General features: G+C 31.1%; 1 protein-coding gene across 1 annotated transcript in view; it reads left to right on the top strand.

Moving 5' to 3' along the window:
• The first annotated feature begins 5,111 nt into the window (after nt 1-5,111).
• The window catches only part of LOC115890956 (glycogen phosphorylase), a 28,554-nt gene continuing 11,082 nt past the window's right edge, over nt 5,112-22,583 (top strand). Inside the window, exons 1-6 of the mRNA XM_030911322.1 lie at nt 5,112-5,499; nt 15,484-15,694; nt 18,971-19,288; nt 19,918-20,144; nt 20,248-20,385; nt 21,728-21,993. Coding sequence (XP_030767182.1) covers nt 5,257-5,499; nt 15,484-15,694; nt 18,971-19,288; nt 19,918-20,144; nt 20,248-20,385; nt 21,728-21,993 — 1,403 coding nt within the window. The 5' untranslated portion in view covers nt 5,112-5,256. The remainder of the gene's footprint in view (nt 5,500-15,483; nt 15,695-18,970; nt 19,289-19,917; nt 20,145-20,247; nt 20,386-21,727; nt 21,994-22,583) is intronic.

Genomic DNA, 22,583 nt, shown 5'->3' with positions numbered 1-22,583 from the left:
AAAACAAGAACAAGAACTTTTAAATTTAATTGTAAACTTAATACTTTTAAAAGCTGTGGTGGGGTCCCTTAATAGGTATAAAAGGTGTCCCATTCCGAGGAACTGCTGCGTATTTTTGGAATCAAAATAAGTTTATTGGACACAATTTACCTCTATACAAAGGTGCTTAGTTTGTCCGTTAGAGGGCCATCAAACTTAAAAAAACATATTTTTAAGATATTTTAAGAACCGATATTCCGATTTGAATGACATTTGAAGTGCCTATGTATTTTGCTAAGCGTTTTTTTTCTTCTTTTGTTTTATTTGTCTTTCACAAAAAAAAAAAAAAGTACGAGAAGGGTGATAACTACCTCTACATAAATTTTAATAGAAATATTTTCCAACTACGTACCAACAACTGATTTTTTTTTCGTAAATGGTCCTCTTAGTATTTACTACTTTTTTGTCTCGTTAAAAAAGCCACATCGCATAATTCTCGTTAAAAATTTTTTGGAGAATACTTTTTTCCAAAGCAGAGCTACAAAACGTACAGGTGTTTCAGTATTCCGTGGACTATATCGAACTACGTATGTTTTTCGTCAAAATAAATTAATTGCACACAATATACGTATATACAAAAGTGCTGCGTTTGTCCGTTAGAGGGCATCAATTAAAAATAAAAAACGGTAGTTAATTTAAAATTTATGAAGCTTATTGTCAAATATCATTTGGGATGCTAAAACCTAAAATACCGTATTTTCGCCAATCGATTATTATATTATTATTAGCTCATACTAGATTTTATGCGCCTCTTTTATGACTAGCTTCTACGTCCCACTAGTCAACTCGCATACCTAACGTTGCCGTTTGTTGTCCCTTAATTTCGCAGTTCTGCACGTGCATAAACGATAATCGGTCGGGTATTTCGAGTGCAATTTAAACAAAAAACTTACTCCAGAGCAATGTCTGAAGAATCCAAGGACAAATAACACCGGAGAACAAATTGTTACGATGCGATGTCACCAAACAGTGCCGTGGCACATATTTTTCTTCACTTGGCCGTTTGAAGAGATATTTATATTTTTTGATAAATGTTTTGACTACGCCTATGGTGTATACGGCGGTATCGTACTGTAATTAATTACGAAAAAAACGTATTAAAATGTTAACAAAAGGTACAAAACTAGTATCGACGTATAGCACACATCAAGTACATATAATCTCAGAAAAATAATTATCGAATTCAATAAGAAAACTAAGAAAACGCTAAAAAGGTGGACGGACTGTTTATTTACCTATAAAACGTAACTCCTGGTTCTTTCTTATCGCTGCGGCTTTTACACTTGAAAGCTGAACAATTAATCACCATTGTAATAAAGTTTATAGAAAGTTCACTACACACAAACTATTAAAAATCGCAAAAATTGTCGCTGGTGACCTGTTGACTCATTCGTTGACCTCAAAAAAATGGCATATAATGTCACAAATTCTGATGCAGCCCGCATATGGGCGTTACATGTCCTTATATTCTTTAGTCATTGCTCCAGAGACTAACCAACGCAATCAAAACGCGCCTATGGCGTATCGACTCGACTAAAAGCTATCGGCAGTTTTTGGTATACATAGAAATAAATACTGATAATGGATAATTTAAATTAATTGTAATATATGAAAATAATTAAAATGTATAATATACAGGGTTTGTTTCAAAACCCTGTGTGGGTTTGTTTCAAAACCCGGTTGTGTTAAATAAAAAAAAACACTTCTCAAATTCAAATTTGTATAGGTAAGGGTAATATCCTTGTAATATCCTGTAATAAGTGTAATATGTACCTATTATAATTATTTTATCATAATTATACAAGGGTTTTAGGTATTAGTAGGTACCTAGACAGTTTTGTCATAGATTTAGGAACATTAATAAAAGTTATTTATATATCGCCGTCAACTGTTTCATATTCAGTTTTCCCAACTGCGTTTTGATAATGAAATCCCGTTTCATGTTTGTTTCAAAGATATACCGTATGATCGAATAAAAACGGCGTCCAGTTGGCTGGGAAATGACGATCGATGACATTTCCCATATAAATTTACATATAAAATGACAGCCATCTTCATTTCATAGCCATCATTGACGCCGTTTTTTCTCGATCATACGGTATATGTATTGTAAAAGTTATTATCCCATATCGTCCTATTGCTGCCAAAAGTCACTAAATAACATTTTTCCGAACAACCAAATTCAATCACTATCTATGTTTTGAAGCGGAGAATCGATTGCAAAAGTCATTAACTACGATTTCTGGCTATTTATGTTTTATTTTAATACCGAATAGTTACTAACTATAACATCTTTATGCAATGCAATTCATTTTCAGACGCATTTTTCTCGGAAGTAATAAAAAGTAAGTTAGTGACTTTTGGCAGCAATGGGACGATATTATATAGAAATTATAAGAGTTGGTGCAGATGGTCTTCTAACAAATTTAAATCTCTAAATGAATAGAAATCGCAGGGCGTGGAAAATATGCCTCAGACAATGCCATTAAGAATGTTAAATGGAATAATTATTTAGCTCAGATAATATGAGCTATCAAATATACAACACCATATTATTTTTAATGACAACACTATACCAGGAAAAAAATACAGAAGAAAATATCTAGCACCTATAGTAAAAAATATTAATAAAAAGTGAAAGTTTTATTTTAAGTAAAAAAGATTTTAATATTTATTGAAATAATAATAAAAAATCAATCAATCATAAATTATTTAAAATATATCTACCTATTTCTAAAAAAACTGAAATTGTCAGAAATATATATATATATATATATGAATTTCTGATTATTAAATATTTAACAAAAAATATTAAATAAATAAAGTGTGCTATCTCAACGTCAAATACAAGCAGCTGTCTTTATTTTTTGCCATATAGGTATTTACTTTCTCTTTTAAATTTAATGATTGACTTCAAAAATTCAAGTGAAATTATTGATTCATGTTTGTTGATAAAAAAAGTTAAAGCGACCTTTTTAATAGTTATTATATACCTGCTTAACCCAAATAATTTTTTGTGTAGAAACTCTAAGCTAAATCACTGGTGCCTTACCTTTTTTAAAGCTGATATACTTACCTACTCTTCGGATCTTATTTTTATTTAAAAGGAATACCTATTGCCAATCTTTTTTTACCGCCCTTTAAAATAATTAAACATTAAATTTTATTTAATAATCCACAAAAAATATTTTTTCATCAAAAAGTATTTTTAAATAAAAAAAACACTTCTCAAATTCAAATTTGTATAGGTAAGGGTAATATCCTTGTAATATCCTGTAATAAGTGTAATATGCACCTATTATAATTATTTTATCATAATTATACAAAGGGTTTTAGGTATTAGTAGGTACCTAGACAGTTTTGTCATAGATTTAGGAACATTAATAAAAGTTATTTATATATCGCCGTCAACTATTTCAGATTCAGTTCTCCCAACTGCGTTTTGATAACGAAATCCCGCATCGTTGTGACAAAGGTTGTGAATACAGCCAAAGGCACTCCGATGTTGCCGATTTATCTCGAATTTCGTTGAAAATTGCCAAGCAAATTATTTTTGTTTTCAAATATACAAGAGGTTGTCTATAAAAATTGTAGTAGTAGTAAAGGGACATAAAAAAGTAGTCATAGTTTGTGTTTCTGAAATATATTAATTTTTGAGCCATAAAATATAATATGTTCCTAAAAAATTATTTTTTCTCAAACATTCTGCATTAATATAACATACAGGATGTTTCAATAATCCGTGGACATAAGAGATTATTTTTATTTCAAAAATACACAGTAATTTTGGAAATAAAAATATATTTATTAGACACAATTTATCTCTATACAAAAGTATTTCGTTTCCCCGCTAGAGGGCATCAAATTTAAAAAATAAGCCCAATTTTTAAAATGTTATAATAACGGATATTCCGATTTGAATGAGATTTGGAGTGCCTATGTTTTGCTAAGCGCCTTAACATTTGACTTTCACAGAAAACATGAAAAAGTACGGAAGGGCAAGAACTACCCCCACCCCTACAAAAGTTTTAGTAGAAATATTTACCAACTCCATATTTCAAACTACGGCTTCGTAATATGGCCATTCTAGCGCATAGTTTTGACCAAACCGGTGTCTTAAAGCTGAGAAGTTGTAAAATGTTGTTCCAGGAGATTTGTATTGGGTGTTATTGTATCCAATAACCACGCAACTATGCTCTACTTGGCATTTGTTTCGGCAATTTTATGATCATTATAAATTATCACAACATAACACATCGCCCAATTGGGTTCCTTTTCACTTAATTTTAACTACCCAAAACAGCGTTACATCACACAAAATACCTGAGAATTTTATAGTTTCCAATAAATGCACTAGTAAAAACTCTCTACAATTCTTAAACATATAACAAAACCACGATTTTAACATTATTTAAAAGCGATCAACATGAACGGTAACCAAAACTGCGTGAAATACGGAGCTGGAAAGTTCTGATTTCTGCCGCACTGTTGAAGCGCTGTTTTCGAAATTTAAAAAATCAACTGAAATGCACCACCATGAAAGAATGATAATACAGGGTGTCCTAGAAATAAATGCTAGTATTTTAAGGGGTTGTAGATTTCGATAAAAGAAACATATTTTCTCTTTATCGTTTTTCAAATAAGTCCAAAATAACGGAGTTATTTTGCTTTGAAAATTTTCAAAAAAATATATTTTTTGCTAAAATTTTGAGAAGCACTGGATCTTTTCTGGATTTTCTTTCTTGTAAATTTAATCTAATACCTATGTTACCATATTGTCAAGAAATTATGTTTTTTAACTAAAAACTAAAAAAATTTCCAAAAAATTTCGAATTTTCCAATTTTTTATTTCGCGAAAAAATCTCATAGGCGTGTTTCTGGGATTGAACTATATTACCAGTAAAAACACTTGCACTTATTTCTGGGACACCCTGTATTTAACCGTCTCTGCTTTGCTCTAAACATGTTAAGTATGAAATGCCCCTGATATAGGCTGTTTAACGAAATAAAATACATTTTAAGGAATATCTGTCCGCACAAACCGGCAACACCGGACGCAGGCGCCCGTTTCAGCAAATCAAGCGTCTACAAGGTGACCCCTGAAAGTCCAAAACAATTCAGTCTACTTGCCGGGTCGTCTGTAGTACATAACTGTTCCGAACGCCGTCTAGCATTAATAAAATTGTCGTAGATAACTGAGGGTGGCAAAAGAACAACATGGCAACACCCCAATCGGACGTGGAGCGCAGGAAGCAGATCAGCGTGAGGGGTATCGCCGAAATCGACGACGTGAACGAGATCAAAAAGACATTTAACAGGCACGTCCACTACACCCTGGTGAAGGACAGGAATGTGGCCACTTCCAGGGACTACTATTTCGCCCTTGCCCATACAGTGAGGGACCACTTGGTGTCGAGATGGATCCGAACCCAGCAACATTACTACAACATCGATCCCAAGGTATCCACAGACGATATAATTTTCTTTAATACACTGAATAGATGACAAAATATTTATTTACATTTTTCTTTATACTAACATTTTTATGCAATCAAAGTCTTTTAATTTTTAACAAAATAAATAGTGTCAAGAAAGTCAAAACTTAGTTGCAGCCAGGGTTCGGAAGTAGTTAACCCTGGTTGCAGCCGCCAGACTAATATTTTTTTTTAAATATAAATCACCCTGCATATAATACAGGGTCTCCCAGAAATAAGTGCAAGTATTTTAACTGGTAGTATAATTAAACCCCAGAAACAAAAAATTGAAAATTCGGAATTTTTTGAAAATTTTTTTGGATTTTTTTTAGTTTTTAGTTAAAAACATAATTTCTTGATAATATGGCAACATCGGTATTAGATTAAATTTACAAGAAAGAAAATCCAGAAAAGATCCAATGGTTCTCAAAATTTTAGCAAAAAATCATTTTTCTGGAAATTTTCAAAGTAAAATAACTCCGTTATTTTGTACTTATTTGAAAATTTGAAATTGTATTTCTTTTATCGAGATCTACCACCCCTTAAAATACTTACACTTATTTCTGGGACACCCTGTATATACAAGGTAATTTTTAATGTTCCAATAGTTTATACATATGCAGGATGAGTCTTACATAAGTACAAATAGTTTTAGGGGTGGTATATTTCGACCCCAGAAATACATCTACGAGTTTTTTTTCGCGAAAAAATATTTTGAAAATTTTGTATCTTATGAAAAAATTTTTGCAAATATTAAAAAACATAATATTATCTTGATATTGTGCCAAAAAACCTGTGGATTAAAAAAACTTGTGGATAATAAAAGATAGAAATCCAGCGGCTCTCAAAATTTAAATAAAAATATTTTTTTTTAGATTTTCAACGTAAAATAACTCGGTTATTTTGGATTTACTTTTTTCAATGTTGAAGTGGAAATATGTTTCTTTTATCGAGATCTACCAGCCCTGAAAATATTTGCATTTCAGACGCACCCTGTATAAATTATTTGATTTTGTTTTGATATAGACAGGGTGGTTAATAATATTCCAAAAGATCAAAAAATATTTATCAATCAAATATTCAACAAATCAACGCAATTATACCAAAAAAAAATAATGTCAAAAATGTCAGGACCTGGTAACAAGTGAGACTAAAAAAATAACATTAATAATAATTAACAACTAATAAATGCCTAGTGATTCTTCAAATAGTAATCCCTTTTTAGACTATTTTTGTCCCAAGTTCATAAAAATAATAATGTTGATATTTTATAATAATTGTTACTTTCTAAGAGAATAACAATGTATGCTTGAACTTGTTTAATTAAATTATTAAATACTAGAAAACCCAACTCTTATTTAAAAGTTTATAATTTTCAAAAAAATGTCGAGCCAGGTAAAGCCTTGACGCAATGTATTTTTGTCTGTACAAAATAAAAAGGGATTTTCGACCACACCTACCTAATAAAAGGTTTATACCTGGTACCTATAGTTCAATATTCAGGTAGATATAATTTAACTATATTAATCGTACCTGTTTTGTTTATTTAGGTCACTATACTCAAACATAACCTACACAATGATAGAAAATATTCTGCGAAAAAAATGTAGTTATTTATAGGAAAATAAATCAATGTGCTGTTAGAAAGTTTTAAATTAGGATCTGAATGACAGGATTAGTGCATTTTGTCTGTCCCTATATACAGAGTGACAATTTGAAAACGGACAGTATTTAATATTGTTTTATACCTCTACCGATGATAGTATATGAAAATTTGGCGAAACACGTCAATTTACATATCAAGGAGGACAATTTTTGAGGCATTTGTTGTCCTGTTACTTTCAACCCCTTGACCCCCAGGGCACCTACCCCTAAAATTTTAAATGGCGACCCCTATTTCTTTTACCATTTTTGTGTTCCTTATAAAATCCTCAAAAAATAATGCAGTTTATGTAGAATTCTATAAGAGACACAAAATTGGTAAAAGAAATAGGGGTTGCTATTTAAAATTTTAGGGGTAGGTGCCCTGGGGGTCAAGGGGTTGAAAGTAACACGACAACAAATGCCTCATAAATTGTCCCCTTGATATGTAAATTGACGTGTTTCTCGCCAAATTTTCATAGGATCATCGGTAGAGGCAATATTAAATACTGTGCGTTTTCAAATTGTCACCCTCTATGTGTTTCATATACAAACAAGGGGTTTTAGATCTTTGAAGGATGACATTTGAAAATAAAATATTTTCCTTAGTGGAACTTTTGAGAAACCCTGTATAGCGTAAATTTAAAAATAACGGTTCAGAGCATTATGCAGATATCTTGTACATGATTCAACTGTTTGGATTTGCGATAAAAAAATCTACATAACACGAGTTAATTAATGATAAAAAGTTTTTACAAAGCGGCTGAAAGAATTAGATAATCTTAAGATAAATATTATAAAATCACTGACCTTTACGATAAAAAGAAGTAATTATATATTTATATACTTCCTTTATTAATGTAATTTTAATCGGTTATGTAAATATTACTTCTTCTATTGATTGTCCCGATTCAATTGCATTCAAAATATACAAACAAATAATTATAAAAATGACACGTATATAGTAGTAGTTTAAAAATATTTGATTTTATTATTCAACTAGCAAATACAAATGATTTCGCAACATTCAGTTTCTGGCCTTAGTCCAAAAACGCGTTTAAAAAACGTGCAAATTATATTTTATATGTAGATACATCAATGATCTCATTTGGCAACAGGCATATTATACAGTTAGTCCACCTTGTCGTGGACTTGCTGTATTTCTTGCTTGTAAATTCTTCGAGCGAGAGATTCTTAAATTTTCTTGCTTCTAAATTCTTCGAGGCTGTAAAAGCAGTGTACGGCCCAACTAAGAAGGCAAGATGCCCAATCATGGCACAAAATGGCGAACTTCTAAAAGAGAAAGAGCAAATAAGAAACCGCTGGAAAGAGCATTACAGCCATATCCTTAACCAAGAAAACAACCCCAATATAGAAGCACTCAACGCAATACCTCAGTATAACAGCCTCGATATATTAGATATTCCAATAACAGAACAGGAAATAAAGGACCCCATAAAACAGCTTAAAACAATAAATCTGCTGGCTGTGACGCGATTCCGGCGGAAATCTATAAGTGTGCAAGTAAAGAACTTATTGGTCATCTTAAAGCTCTCTTCGATGTCATATGGGAAAGCGGAGAGGTACCTCAGGACTTTTGCAACGCGAATATAGTTAATATATTTAAGAACAAAGGAAGAGCATCAGACTGTGGAAACTACCGAGGAATTTCACTACTGGCTATCGGAGGAAAAATTCTTGGAAAAATTATGTCAAACCGCCTGCACCCACATATAGAAAAAATCCTCCCAGAATCGCAATCGGGTTTGATAATTGCTATTCATGGCAGCGCTCTCCATTATAGTGGACAGCAAACTGCAGGAGAGAGGTTTGGGCATTAGATACAAATACGACGACGGTCTGTTCAACATAAAAAGACTCAGGGCAAAAACACGTACAAGATTCATCACAGAACTTCAGTACGCTGATGATTGTGCTCTAGTTGCAAATACGTTACAGCAATTGCAAGAAATGTTGAACACATATACATGGGCATACGAGGCTTTGGGACTTAAGCTGAACATCAATAAAACTAAAATCATGGGCATCCCCCGGAGGATCACAACAATGCAATAAAGATCGGAGATGAACTATTGGAATATGTAGCGGAATTCAATTATCTCGGCAGTTTGATTTCGGAAAGGGCCAATATCGACTCTGAAATTCAGCACAGGATCAGCGGCGCCTCAAGAACATTCTGGAAATTAAAAGACAGGGTTTTCTACAATCATGACTTGAGCACAAAAACGAAACTTACAGTGTACCGAGCAATAATAATTCCCACCATGTTATATGGAAGCGAAACCTGGGTGCCGTACCGCCGACACATGAACGCATTAAACAAGTTGCAACAAAATCTTAGACACCTCTTAAGAATCCGGTGGTTCCATCATGTCTCAAACGTATCGGTCCTTGAAAAAGCTAACTGCGAGAGTATTGTAGTCATGATTACAAAGTCCCGCTTAAGATGGGCTGGTCACGTATGCAGAATGCAAGAAAACCGCATACCCAAATCTCTACTTTACGGTGAGCTTATAGACGGTAAGAGGAGGCCGGGTGGCCAACTCAAAAGGTATAAGGATGTTTTCCACGAAAACTTAAAGGGGATTAACAAGCAGAATGAGTGGGAAGAAGCAGCTCACAATAGAACGGAATGGAGAAGAGTTGTAAATTCAGTTAACAGCAACAACCAAAAAGTGAGGTGGCAACAGAGCAATGAAATTTTTGAATGTCCAGAGTGCAGTAGACAGATAACATCACGTATCGGGCTTTTCAGTCACAGAAAAGCTCATGAAAGGAAACGCCTTGCATGACCATCTTCTGATGCGTGTCAAATACTCGTCAGCGAGTAATGGCAGTAGTAGTAGGACTTGCTGTATAGTTTCTTGAAAAAAGTCCCGGTTTTTCGTCACTGCAAAAGAAATCTACAAAATAAAAAAATTGTGCGTGCACTATGTGCGCATATTTGCAGTGAAACCTCTTACTAACAGCTATTAAATTGAAGGATTTGAAGGACATGTCATTAAAATAAGACATTTTTATTTTTATTATTTTTTTAATTACTTACGACGCCATTGGGTACACAACTGGTTTATTATACATAACCAGTTATAACATGGTTATAACCATGGTAACCATTGGTTATCAATTTATAATCGATTTAAGTTTTCAGATAGCTTCCATAATAATTAAGATACGATACAAAAAAATAAATACTTTCAATTTATTTTGTTTACTTTAAAAAATTGTTTTTTTAAGTTTGCTAATACAAATGAATAAAATGAGTTACAAAATAATTTAAAAACCCAGTTTTCAATGGAATCTGAAATATGATTTTTATTCGTTTTATGTTTTATTAAGAAATATTTAAAAAAATCCAAATAGTTAGATATTTAAAATTTTCTATGTTTAAAACAATCACTACTAACTTTGAAAAATATGCTCTAAACAACCCAAAAAATATAACACTTTAAATTTGACCAAAAATTTCTCTAAACAAAGTTTTTTTGTATCGTATCTTAATTATTATGGAAGCTATCTGAAAACTTAAATCGATTATTAATTGATAATTGGTTATAATTGGTTATTGATAATAAACCAGTGGCGTCGTTAGTACTTAAAAAACTAATAATAAAAATAAAAATGTCTTATTTTAATAACACACCCTGTATCAATATTTATCAAAATTACAACTTAAGTATTTTCGGTAAGGAGGATTCATTATAATTTATCAGATTTGAAATAAATACTGTCCTAAGGGTAGTTTACTCTTGACTCGAAAAATATAAAACTCGATTAAAACGTACGTCTATGAGATATCGCATTTCTTACCCTGGGAAAAATGTACGTCTTATAACCATACAGCCTCCTGCCAAAAATGAAAAATATCGCTCAACAAACAATCAAGATATTGGCTTGTATCCATCTTAAGTGGGACACCCTGTACATGCTTTGGTTAATTTTTAAGAGCGAAATGAACTAATCACGATCAATTTGCAATTTTTTCAATTATCATTACTTTTTGATGTATTTTTGTAATATGATGAGATGGTTTATACGTCATAATACGCTGCATTGGATACTCTATACTAAATTAAAAAAAAAGTTAAAGACTAACGATACAGCCCGGGTTTTAATAAACATTAATAACGATAACAGAACTAACGATATTAAAAAAACATCTGAAATACTCAAGTATACAAACAGAAAAAAAAAATGTAAAAAATACCCTAATACTTTGTATTGCCTTCCTTAGCTGCTATAACTGCCTGTATAGGTCCGTTCATACTGTCATTGAGGCTGCATATATCATATTGCGTTACGTTTTCCCGTTTTTCTTTAAGGACCAAGCGAAGTTCATTTAATGAAGCACCGCTTCGCGACCTCCTCCTGCCAAGCATTTCCCAAACGTCGAACATGATGGACAGTTCACAGTAGTATATAGTTCACAATAATCACCAAAGCCGCCTTGTCATATTGAAAAATAACTTCAAATAGAAATAATTAAAAAAATTGCAAATTGTTTGAGGCAAATTCATTTGGCTCTTAAAAATTAACGAAGGCATGTATTGAAATGATCCAAAAAACAAAATTCTTAGGAGACATGGCTCTGACCGTAAAATTAAATTTTAGGAAAATTTACGCATGCAATTATTGTACAGGGTATTTTAAAGTTAAGGTAAAAAAACAACCCCTCGATTAACTTTGTATAATATGCCAAATACCTACCGAAGTTTATAAAAAAGTGAGTTTACGAATTAAAGTTGATATAATTATATACAGCTTGCTAAAAAAATCATGAAAATAGGGCTAAAAATAACAAAAATATAACACTTTAAATTTGACCAAAAATTTCTCTGTTGCGTTTTTTGTATGTAGGATTTTATTTTTAAAGGCTCATTTTAGTGACAAAATGGTGACAAAGTTTTCAGTAACAGTTAAATTAGCATTTTTATTTTAAACAAAAAATGTTTTTAAATACAAAATTAGAGATAAAGATAACTAAAATAACTGTGTTGACATGAAATCGTCCATGTTTTTGGGGTTAATAACCTGCGAAAATTTGCGAAATGTTTTTATAGGTCGCACCAGGCAAAATAAAATTCAAGATTAACAGCTTTTTTATTTGATATCTCAGTCTTTTTTAATTCCAAAATAATGAATTTTATTTTGGCTTAAAGATATTAAAATTAATTAGACTTTGAAACCAGACTATTCAAGTCTCTAAATAACTCTAAAACACATAACATTTTTGTAGAAAGTCTGGAATTTTCAAAATTTTATGACTATATCTTTCATTCTCTTTCATAGGTCAACGTGAAAGAGAACGAGTCAACGTATGAACGTATCAGCGTATTGCCGAATCCAGACCAAACAGACAAAACAACGACAAGACAGAAACATTCATGTTTTACGACAAAATTGCGACAAATCCAATACATTTCTGCGACATTTTTGTTTTGTTTCGAAATTCCAAGACTTTTCAATGTCCCGTCTCGAGTCGGTAAAGATCAAAGTGTCTATGTTTTGTTCGTATATTTTACAACAAGTTGTCGGCGCAGTGTGGATGGCGTGTGCTGCCAACAGTAGGAGACCAGTGAAATCACACATGGTTAATAAAACTCATTCGCAACAACTAAACTTTTGACTTTGTTGTATTTTTGTCCTTGCGGTGTAGACAATAATTTGTCTCAAGTTTGTCTTGTCAGAATTCCCCATTTTTTGTCGCCAGTTTGTCTTGTTTTTGTCTCAAAATCGTGTTTACTTTTTGTCGCGTTGGTCTGGACCCGGCATATACCTTAAACCTGTCTCAAATCTCGCAACTGATCAGTGTCGGTTACTCCATTTAATTTACATTGACGCCTCCCATGAAAACAATAATTTTAGTCAACAACATTTTTGACTAAAACTGTCTTGGGAAGGGATTGACGAAGGGATTGTAGACACGAAGGGATTGTAGAACGAAGGGATTGTAGACAGGTCGATAATTTTGGGTGTCGTTACTGTTAATGATCAAAATTTTTCTGCATCAATTTAGGCTAATGTTTTAACAACATAAATAAATAAGATTTTAGTTCGACATTAGAGTTATTGTTTCCAATTACTGAGCCTAATTGGTTAAATTAAGGACAATATTGTACTGGTTTTTATCGCCTTCTTTTACTAATAAAATTTTATTTATAGACATAAGCTGGTTATTTCCTAAACCTTCGTCTTATACAGAGTGCCTCAATTTGTTTTTAATAATAAAAAGTACATACTACATTTTGTTTATCTAAAAAAATATTATATATAAGTGCTCCTCTAAAATTTTCTCCACTGTATACCAGGTGCGTCTCAAACTTGGCTCACACCTATAACTTTTTTATTTTTACAGATAAATAAACGATATTTCGTTTATTCGACGTATTTAATTATTTTTGTGGGCACTTCCTGTTTCACTAGTAATATCTACAACTTTTGATTTTTAAATGACACCTTCGATAAAAAGACATTAAAAAGTGTTAAAATATTAACACCCTATTGCTAAAAAATCCCGATTTGTTCATAAAGTAACTAAGAAATCACTCACTGAAAAAAATAACTTAAAATATGAAATAACGAGTAACGATAAATATGAAATATTTTACGATAGCAACAGAGTTTTTTCAATAATATACATTTACAATAAAGGATTAATTGTCTTATATTTGTTTAAATATTTATGATTTATGATGTAGTATATCGATACCAACAGTAAAACAAACACTTTTCTAATATTAGATATTAAAACATAGAATTAATCATTTGTAATGGTGATGATAAAGCAGAGCAAGAATTTCTATTAACATACAAACTGGATAAAACTTTCTCACATTTATGTCAGCATGAGAAAAAACAATATGGCGATATTATTATATAACTTGGTAATATTTAAGGGGTAGTTTCATATCGTTGGAATTTGACTTTCGAAAAATCCGTTTGCCAAAAATAAGCTTTTTACGTCAAGCAGTTTAAGCAGAATCGTGGTTAATTAATTATCCAACTTTTTGGAACACCCTGTATGATTTTTTAAAAAAATTCAAAATATGTAAAAAAACAAAATAGATTATGCGTGTCCAAGCGTTTTCCAAGTGTTTGTTGTTTTAAATAACAAATATTGTAATATTTGAGGGGCGTTTTCACCCTCTTGGAATTTGAGATTCGAGAAACCCCTCCTTATCGAACCTCTACACCCCACAGTCAATCCGTTTGCCAAAAATCAGCTTTAAACGTCAAGCAGTTTAAGCAGAATCGTGATTACTCAATGGTCATATTTTATGAAACACCCTGTATAAATTTATAAAAAATCTTAAAATATGTAAAACAACAAAATAAAATATACGTGTTTAAGAGTTTTTCCGAAAAACTCACCGGTTTTTAAATAAAAAATATTTTAATATTTGAGGGATAGTTTCACTCCCTAAAGTCAATTCGTTTTCCAAAAATCAGCTTTTTATGTGAAGCACTTTAAGCAGGATCGTGATTAATCAATGACCAGATTTTTCAGAACACCCTGTATACATTTTTAAAAAATCTTAAAATATGTAAAAAACAAAATAAAATATACGTGTTTAAGCGTTTTTTCGGAAACTCGACCTTTTTTAAATAAAAAATATTGTAATATTTGAGGGGTGGTTTCACCCTCTTGGAACTGGAATTTCGAAAAATCCCTTCTTATCGAACCTCTACACCCTAGAATCAACCTGTATGCCAAAATTGAGCTTCTTACGCTGAGTGGTTTGAGCAGGATCGTGATTAATCAGTATGTCAGTCACTTAAGGATTTTATATATTAGTATAGATTATTTCACAAATTTTTGCTAGATTATATAAAATTAAACATGTGCCTGTATTGTAAATTTTATATTGTCATGTTCTTATTTCATGAAGAAATATTTATATTATTTTTATTAAGTATACAATGCTGAAATTATTTGTTAAATGTTTCAAAAAAGTATGCAACAAATATAAATATGAAGCAGTACAAAGTACAATGGAAATTTTTCGAAGATATATTTAAAGTCAAAATTTTGGAATTATTTATCACCATTTCTTGAACTTATTTATAGCATTATCCATTTATTATCAGATAAATAGTAATATAAAAATAAATGTTGTAATATATCTAATTATACAGGGTATTAAAAATACAACTTTAGTTATAAATATATTTGTATCAACCTGATGTATTTTCAGTTTACTTTTCTCTGCATATTTTATAAAAAAAAAATCATTAGAGTAAAAATTATTATAAAATATGATATCTAATATAATAATAAGTCTAATAAAATATTTCTCTTCGATTGTAGAGAGTTTACTACCTTTCTTTGGAATTCTACATGGGCAGAAGTTTGTCCAACACCATGATTAATCTGGGCATCCAGTCTTCCTGTGACGAAGCTTTATACCAGCTGGGACTGGACATCGAAGAGCTGGAAGAACTTGAAGAAGATGCCGGCTTAGGAAATGGAGGCCTGGGAAGATTGGCAGCTTGTTTCCTAGACTCTATGGCAACCTTAGGTAGGCTTTTTACTTTAAATGAGGTATCAAGCGTCAAAACCCTGTTTATCCATTTAAAAAAAATAGCGGACTCTCTATATAAACATAGTCTCAAGTCCCAAACTATAGCAAAAATCGCCTATTCCTATATAAATTTCGCTACAAATTACATTACTACAGCAAAATCCATCTTATCCACTTATATTTGCTTTTTTAAATTATTGTTGCAAATTCCGATTTTTTATAAGCGTTTTACACAAGTATAATATTACTACTGACGTCTTATACATTTCAAATCCTTACCTAATTTTAATAAAATAGCATATCAAATAAATCAAGTCAGGATGCAAATATCTTACTGTAGCAAAACCCGCAATATGCATCATACTGCAACAAAATCCTCCTTATCCGAATTATTTTTCTTTTTTTTTTCTTTTAAAAAATTAAATAGTAATTTTTATTTCTAGAAAAACGAGATATAAAACAATGATTCCACTCAATGGACACGTTTTTTTTTGTAAAATAACGCTTCAAACATTAGCTAAAACAGTTTTTGTATATTATCTCGAAACAGCGTTTTTGGGATAAGACGGGTTTTACAACTAAAATAAATGCATACTTTTAAAATTAAAACATCAAGTTCGAATTTTTTAAGCAACTTATACCAACTACACTAAACTGGAAATATTTTTAAAAGTTATCCCGAAATATCCTTAACTTAGGAGTTTATTACGCTGTACTGTTCGGGTGGCTCTGAGGGATCGGGTAAAGTGGGTGTGTGGCCGAAGGAAATATATATTATATTTCAAAAATCTGCCTAAGACTTAGCCCGATCCTGTTGTGTTAAACCACAGACAAAATTCCAAACACACTTGCTTTGATTAAGGTTTGCAGAGCTTCAGCCAAAGAATATTATAGTTAACACAATAGAAAACCCATCCCGTGTAAAACTTTTGGAACCAAAAAGGAGCCCGGCTTTTTGAGCCGAGATCCATCGAGGCGTCGCAACGTTAAAAAGCGATTCCTTGCTTGTCTATGTTGCCAAATCGTACGCCAAATGCTACCGGTACGCGCGGCGGCCCGACGGCGATCATCAAAGCCTTCCGTATTTCCGTATTCTCCCGGACATCGTTTTGAAGGCTTCGTGGTGTGCTCATTTTTTATTTTCAATTGTGGATTTTGCTTTATTATTTTGAATTAATAAAATTATTTTAAAATATGTCGAGCAATGTATGTCAATATTACGATTGTAGATTGCAGACTATCAAGGAGGGACATCCTAATTTAAAAATGTTTAGGTTTCCATATAAAAATCCAGGTATATGCGAACGTTGGATTTTAAATTCGGATAAGCCTATCAGTTCTTAATTAATCGATTTCAAGTCAACCGAAGCTACATATTTTTTGTACATTAAGTAAGGGAAAATATGGCAAAACATTTAGGTGATACATATCTATAATTTTTATTTATTAAGTTGGAAAATATTACTTTGTGTTTTAAGAGAAGTTTGCAAACGTGTTCAGTACTAGATTTTTTCTATTTTTAAAAAATTAGGAAACTAATAAAGAGGTTTATATAAAATTTAAGGAACTAATTACGGATTTTAAATATGTATGTATATACATAAATTTACTTTTTTTACATAAATAAAAATCTAATTATTTAAAAATAATATCTATACCTTTAGATTTTATATCAAAATATAAATATAAATAATAAATATCGGAAAAAGAATCATAATAATATAAATATAATATAAACAGGAAAATAATCTTTTTTTTTTTAAATAACTATTTTATTTTGTAGATTTTCTCACAGTGCTAGTGGGGAAATACCCAGAAATCTATTAATTAATAATATACATGTGCTTAAGAAAATCTCAGGGCGATTCTAAAACGTTTCAAAAGCCTTAAATTTTATTTCAATAGTTGCAAATTAATAATCTTATTTTTAATGTATTTTTGGTATTTTAATATACCGGGTGTTAATAAAAAGTGGCTTACTCTAGACTGAAATTTAAAATACGATTTTTTAAACAAAAATGTCAAAAGTTGATATAATAATGTATAATAACCAATAACCAAAATTTGACGTCGAGTGTTGATTACCCAATTCAAACAAGCGGCAGATGTTAAAAAGTTAAATAATTCCTTTTTTACCTTATTTATAAAAATTAATATAATATATAGAGTACCTAATTATATTTTTTGAAAGCCAATAGCAAGGCAAATCAAATGAAAAAATAATAAAGTACTAAATAGTGAAAACCTCATTTTTGTACCTCTGCTCATAAAAAATGAGAAACCCTGTAAAACACACGAAAATGGGACACCCTGTACATAACAATAAATATCAAAATGAAAAGTAAAGTACTTTGTTGTAAATGTTTTTCTCCTCTATATGTCAATACATTTAAAATTTCGTTTGATTTAACTAATTTTTAGATTGGTTAATCATTTAATTGATTTAACCTGATTTAACTAATTTTTAGATTGGTTAATCATTTAATTGATTTAACCTGATTTAACTAATTTTTAGATTCGACAAATTTTTATTTTGGTTCTTTGTAAAAATGAGTTTGGGTAGAGTTTGTTATCTATTAAAATATGTTTAGTGTTAGTATTTTTATTTCAAGTTAACCTGTATCGTATTTCCAAAAAAAGTCCAAAGATTAATGTCAAATTCAATATAATGTTCTAACTAAATAGATCTCTTCTAAAATAGAGTTATTGGCAACGTCGCGTCTCGTTCAGGAGGGTTTCCGCACGAAATATTAAAGTTTACGTGTGCATTGATGTCTTTTGGCCGGTTCCAGCCGTCCCATTTACGTGGGTTATCTATTCGTAGTAGAATTATCTTTGCTTCAGCATATGCCATAAAATAGCGAGCAATTTGTTACAAATCCACATAAATTATATATCACTGTAATCACAAAACTTCAATCTATTTCCGTATTGTAACGGAATTTTAAATTATGTCTTTATTTTCGAGAAAATTTAGTCCAAACATAAGGAATATTTTGTTGATGTTTAACCATAAAAATCTTAAAAATAAAGAAGTTCTCTAAATACGGATATAGTATAATCCTTTTTCTTTAATTTCCTTCTTTATTTGTGTAAAAATAGCTAGCCAGTTTTACATAAAACGTTAAATGCCGAACGCTTATTTTGCTACTTTTTCGGACTATTGAAATGGACTCTTAAAACATTCAAACTTGTATCTAATAAGTTATACTTCTTAATAAATTTTGTATGAAATACCCTGAAAAGATTTAAACTGAAATATCTATGATTTAGGTATGGCTGCTTACGGTTATGGTATCCGTTACGAATACGGTATTTTCGCACAAAAGATCGTCAATGGCGAACAACAAGAAGAACCAGACGACTGGCTACGGTTTGGCAACCCATGGGAAAAAGCCCGTCCAGAATATATGCTTCCTGTCAACTTCTATGGCAACGTAATAGACACACCCGAGGGCAAGAAATGGGTAAATACCCAGGTAATATTTGCCCTGCCGTACGACAACCCCATTCCAGGGTACAAGAACAACGTCGTGAACACTTTGAGACTGTGGAGTGCCAAAAGTCCTGTTGATTTCAACTTGAAGTTCTGTAAGTAGTTTTAAAATTTTTATTTTATTGATTTTAACAGTTAATAATCTAATAATCAAATTATAATCATCATTTTCAGCTTATTCAACCATTTCTAATTATGGTGTAGCTTCCCTCACATATTTAGATAGTCTCTTTGTAGATGGCCCATTGTTATCTACAGTTATTCCTGCTAATGTCCTAATATCATGTCACATCTGTGGATGACATCTATTACCTGAGCCTTTTGTCGTATCCACTCTATTCTTTTACGGTCTTTCTTGGTTATTTCCAGCAAATTTCGTTCCATTGAACGTTGTGCAACCTGCTGTTTTCTTATGATGTCCGTTTTAAGTGTCCAGATTTCACATACATAGCTCATGACTGATGGTACACATTGGTCGAATGTTTTCTTCTTTAGATAGAGTGGCATTCTAGATTTGAATATGATTATTGAATTTCTTCCATAAGTATTCCATGCTAACTTAATTCTTCTGTTGATTTCTGGTTGTAGAGATCCCGAGCTGTGTATTAGTTGTCCCAAATATATATAGAGTTGAGATATTCTCCATCTATTTTTAATCCTTTGCAAATAATACCCCTAAATACTAATAATATATGAAAAATATATTTTTTTTTATATATTTCAGTCAACGATGGTGACTATATCCAGGCAGTTATTGACAGAAACCTGGCAGAAAACATATCCAGAGTACTCTATCCCAACGACAATTTCTTCGAAGGCAAAGAACTGCGTTTGAAGCAGGAATACTTTATGGTAGCAGCTACGCTTCAAGATATCATTCGTCGGTTCAAATCTGCCAAATTTGGAACCAGGGCATCCACAAGGAACAGTTTTGAAGAATTTCCTGATAAGGTACTAAAATAATTCTTAAAAAAGTATATGTAACTATATGGAATAGTTGCATTCATAAGGTATGATTGGTATAGATGATTTATATTGTTGTATTTTATTTTAGGTTGCTATTCAATTAAATGACACCCATCCTTCGTTGGCTATTCCCGAACTCATGAGATTACTGGTAGATGTAGAAGGCTTGAGTTGGGACCAAGCATGGGACATTACAACAAGAACTTGTGCCTACACTAACCACACAGTAAGTGATATGAAAAACTGAATTGAAAATATTTATACAGGGTTATTCTCCAACTATTCTCTAGAAATATATTCTGAAAAGTCGATTAGTATTTTAAATTGAGCTCTTTTTCCATGGAAGAAAACTGTATGCAACATGTTCCAAAATTGAGATGGACATCATCAATTTTTTTAATAAATTTACATTTTACTGGATTTATTCAAAGTTAGAGAATCACCCTCTATATCCGCTCTTAAATACATATCAATCAAGTCGGATTAATATGGGAAATCAGCCCCCGCGGCTTTTTGACTCGCACTCAGCGGATCGATTTGTTGTCGAATCAAGATAATTCACCTAAATTTTTAACTCTTTAACTCAAACGGTTTTCGAGATTTTCAAAAAAAACTGTTTTTTTTCAATGTTATCTTTATTTTTATAATCAAACTCAAAATTAATTAATGACAATTTTTTTTCTAATTCTTAGAAGTCTAAGACATGAAAAAATAATATGATCATGATTCTTAAGAAAAAGCCGATTTTTAGCGGAGGAAAGAAAATTAAAATCTTCATTTTTTTAGCCTTCGTGAAATATGTCACTCACTAAAAATTGTCAGAAAATGTTTTTTATACTCCTTTATAGTCAGAAATTTTTTAGAATTTTTTGAAGTGGTGGAACGATATGAAAAAAATTAAAAACTCATTTTTTTTCTAAAATTTTGTCGGACTGATTTTTTTTATAAAAATCTTTATGTTTATTTCTGGCAAGTACGTATTTTTAATGAAAAAAAATATTTTCTACTCACTTTTTTAAACTAAACAAAAATATAAGTTAGTTAAAAACAGAAGATTTTAGAAAATAAATGAGTTTTTAATTTTTTTCATATCGTTCCACAACTTCAAACAATTCTAAAAAATTCTTGAGTGTAAAGGAGTATAAAAGACATTTACTGACGATTTTTAATGAGTGACATATTGCACAAAGGTTAAAAAAACGCAGATTTTAATTTTCTTTTCTCGGCTAAAATCGGCTTTTCATTTAAGAATCATGATCATATTATTTTTTCATGTCTTAGACTTCTAAGAATTAGAAAAAAACATTAATTAATTTTGAATTTTACTGTAAAAATAAAAATAAAATTGAAAAAATAGTTTTTTTTTAAATCTCGAAAACCGTTTGAGTTCAAGAGTTAAAAATGTAGGTGAATTATTTTGATTCGACACCCAATCGATCCCTTAAGTGCGAGTTAAAAAAGCTGCGGGGGCAGATTTCCCATATTAATCCGGCTATACCCTTTGTTCGTAAAAATACTACAGGAAATGTAGAAACCAAGAAACGTATTTTCAAAAAAAATATTTTTAGGTTTTGCCTGAAGCTCTGGAAAGATGGCCTGTTAGTTTGTTCCAGAACATTTTGCCCAGGCACTTGGACATCATCTACAAGATCAACCATATCCATTTGGAAAACGTGTTGAAGAAATGGCCTGGTGATTTGGAGAGGATGAGAGCAATGTCACTGGTGGAGGAAGACGGCGACAAAAGAATCAACATGGCCAATTTGAGTATAGTAGGAAGCCATGCTGTCAACGGTGTCGCCAGGATCCATTCTGAAATTATTAAAGACGATTTGTAAGTTGAAATTTGATTTAAACACAATTATAAAAAAGGTTTAACTAGCTTGTTACTAGAACGGGCCTTATTTTTCAAACAAATAGCGGGTGCGTCTCAAAAGTGGCTCACCCTTATAACTTTATTATTTTTTCAAGTAAAAAACCGAGATTTGGTATATTAGTATATAACATAAATTAGGATTAATTGACGTAAATTGTTTTTGGTCACTTCCTGTTTCACCGGAAATGACTACAACTTTTGATTTTTAAATTGCACCCGCGGTATATTTTTACTTTATTCTATAGAAAATCACACTCTGAATAAATGACATCATATGTCAACTTTTGATATTTTCGCTTAAAAAAATTGTATTTTAAATTTCAACCATGGCTGTATTAAAAATACTAATTTTTAATCAACGAGCCTTGGAAAAATAGATTTGATCGTCTAATGTTTTTCGTGTCTTGTCCTACCCGGTTAAAAGGTGCCCAAATCGTATTTTTAATCATATCTCATTTTTTTCAAATTGGCATATTTGGAAAAAGCATTTTTTTACAAATAATTTGGTACCACACACTTGGTATTTCGAGTCAAATTGTCGTTATGAA

Source organism: Sitophilus oryzae, unplaced genomic scaffold, assembly GCF_002938485.1.
Source record: "Sitophilus oryzae breed Bouriz unplaced genomic scaffold, Soryzae_2.0 scaffold_942_pilon_pilon, whole genome shotgun sequence".
Classification (NCBI taxonomy): domain Eukaryota; kingdom Metazoa; phylum Arthropoda; class Insecta; order Coleoptera; family Curculionidae; genus Sitophilus; species Sitophilus oryzae.
The sequence above is the reverse complement of the archived record's forward strand: the minus strand, read 5'-3'. Positions and strand labels throughout refer to the sequence as shown.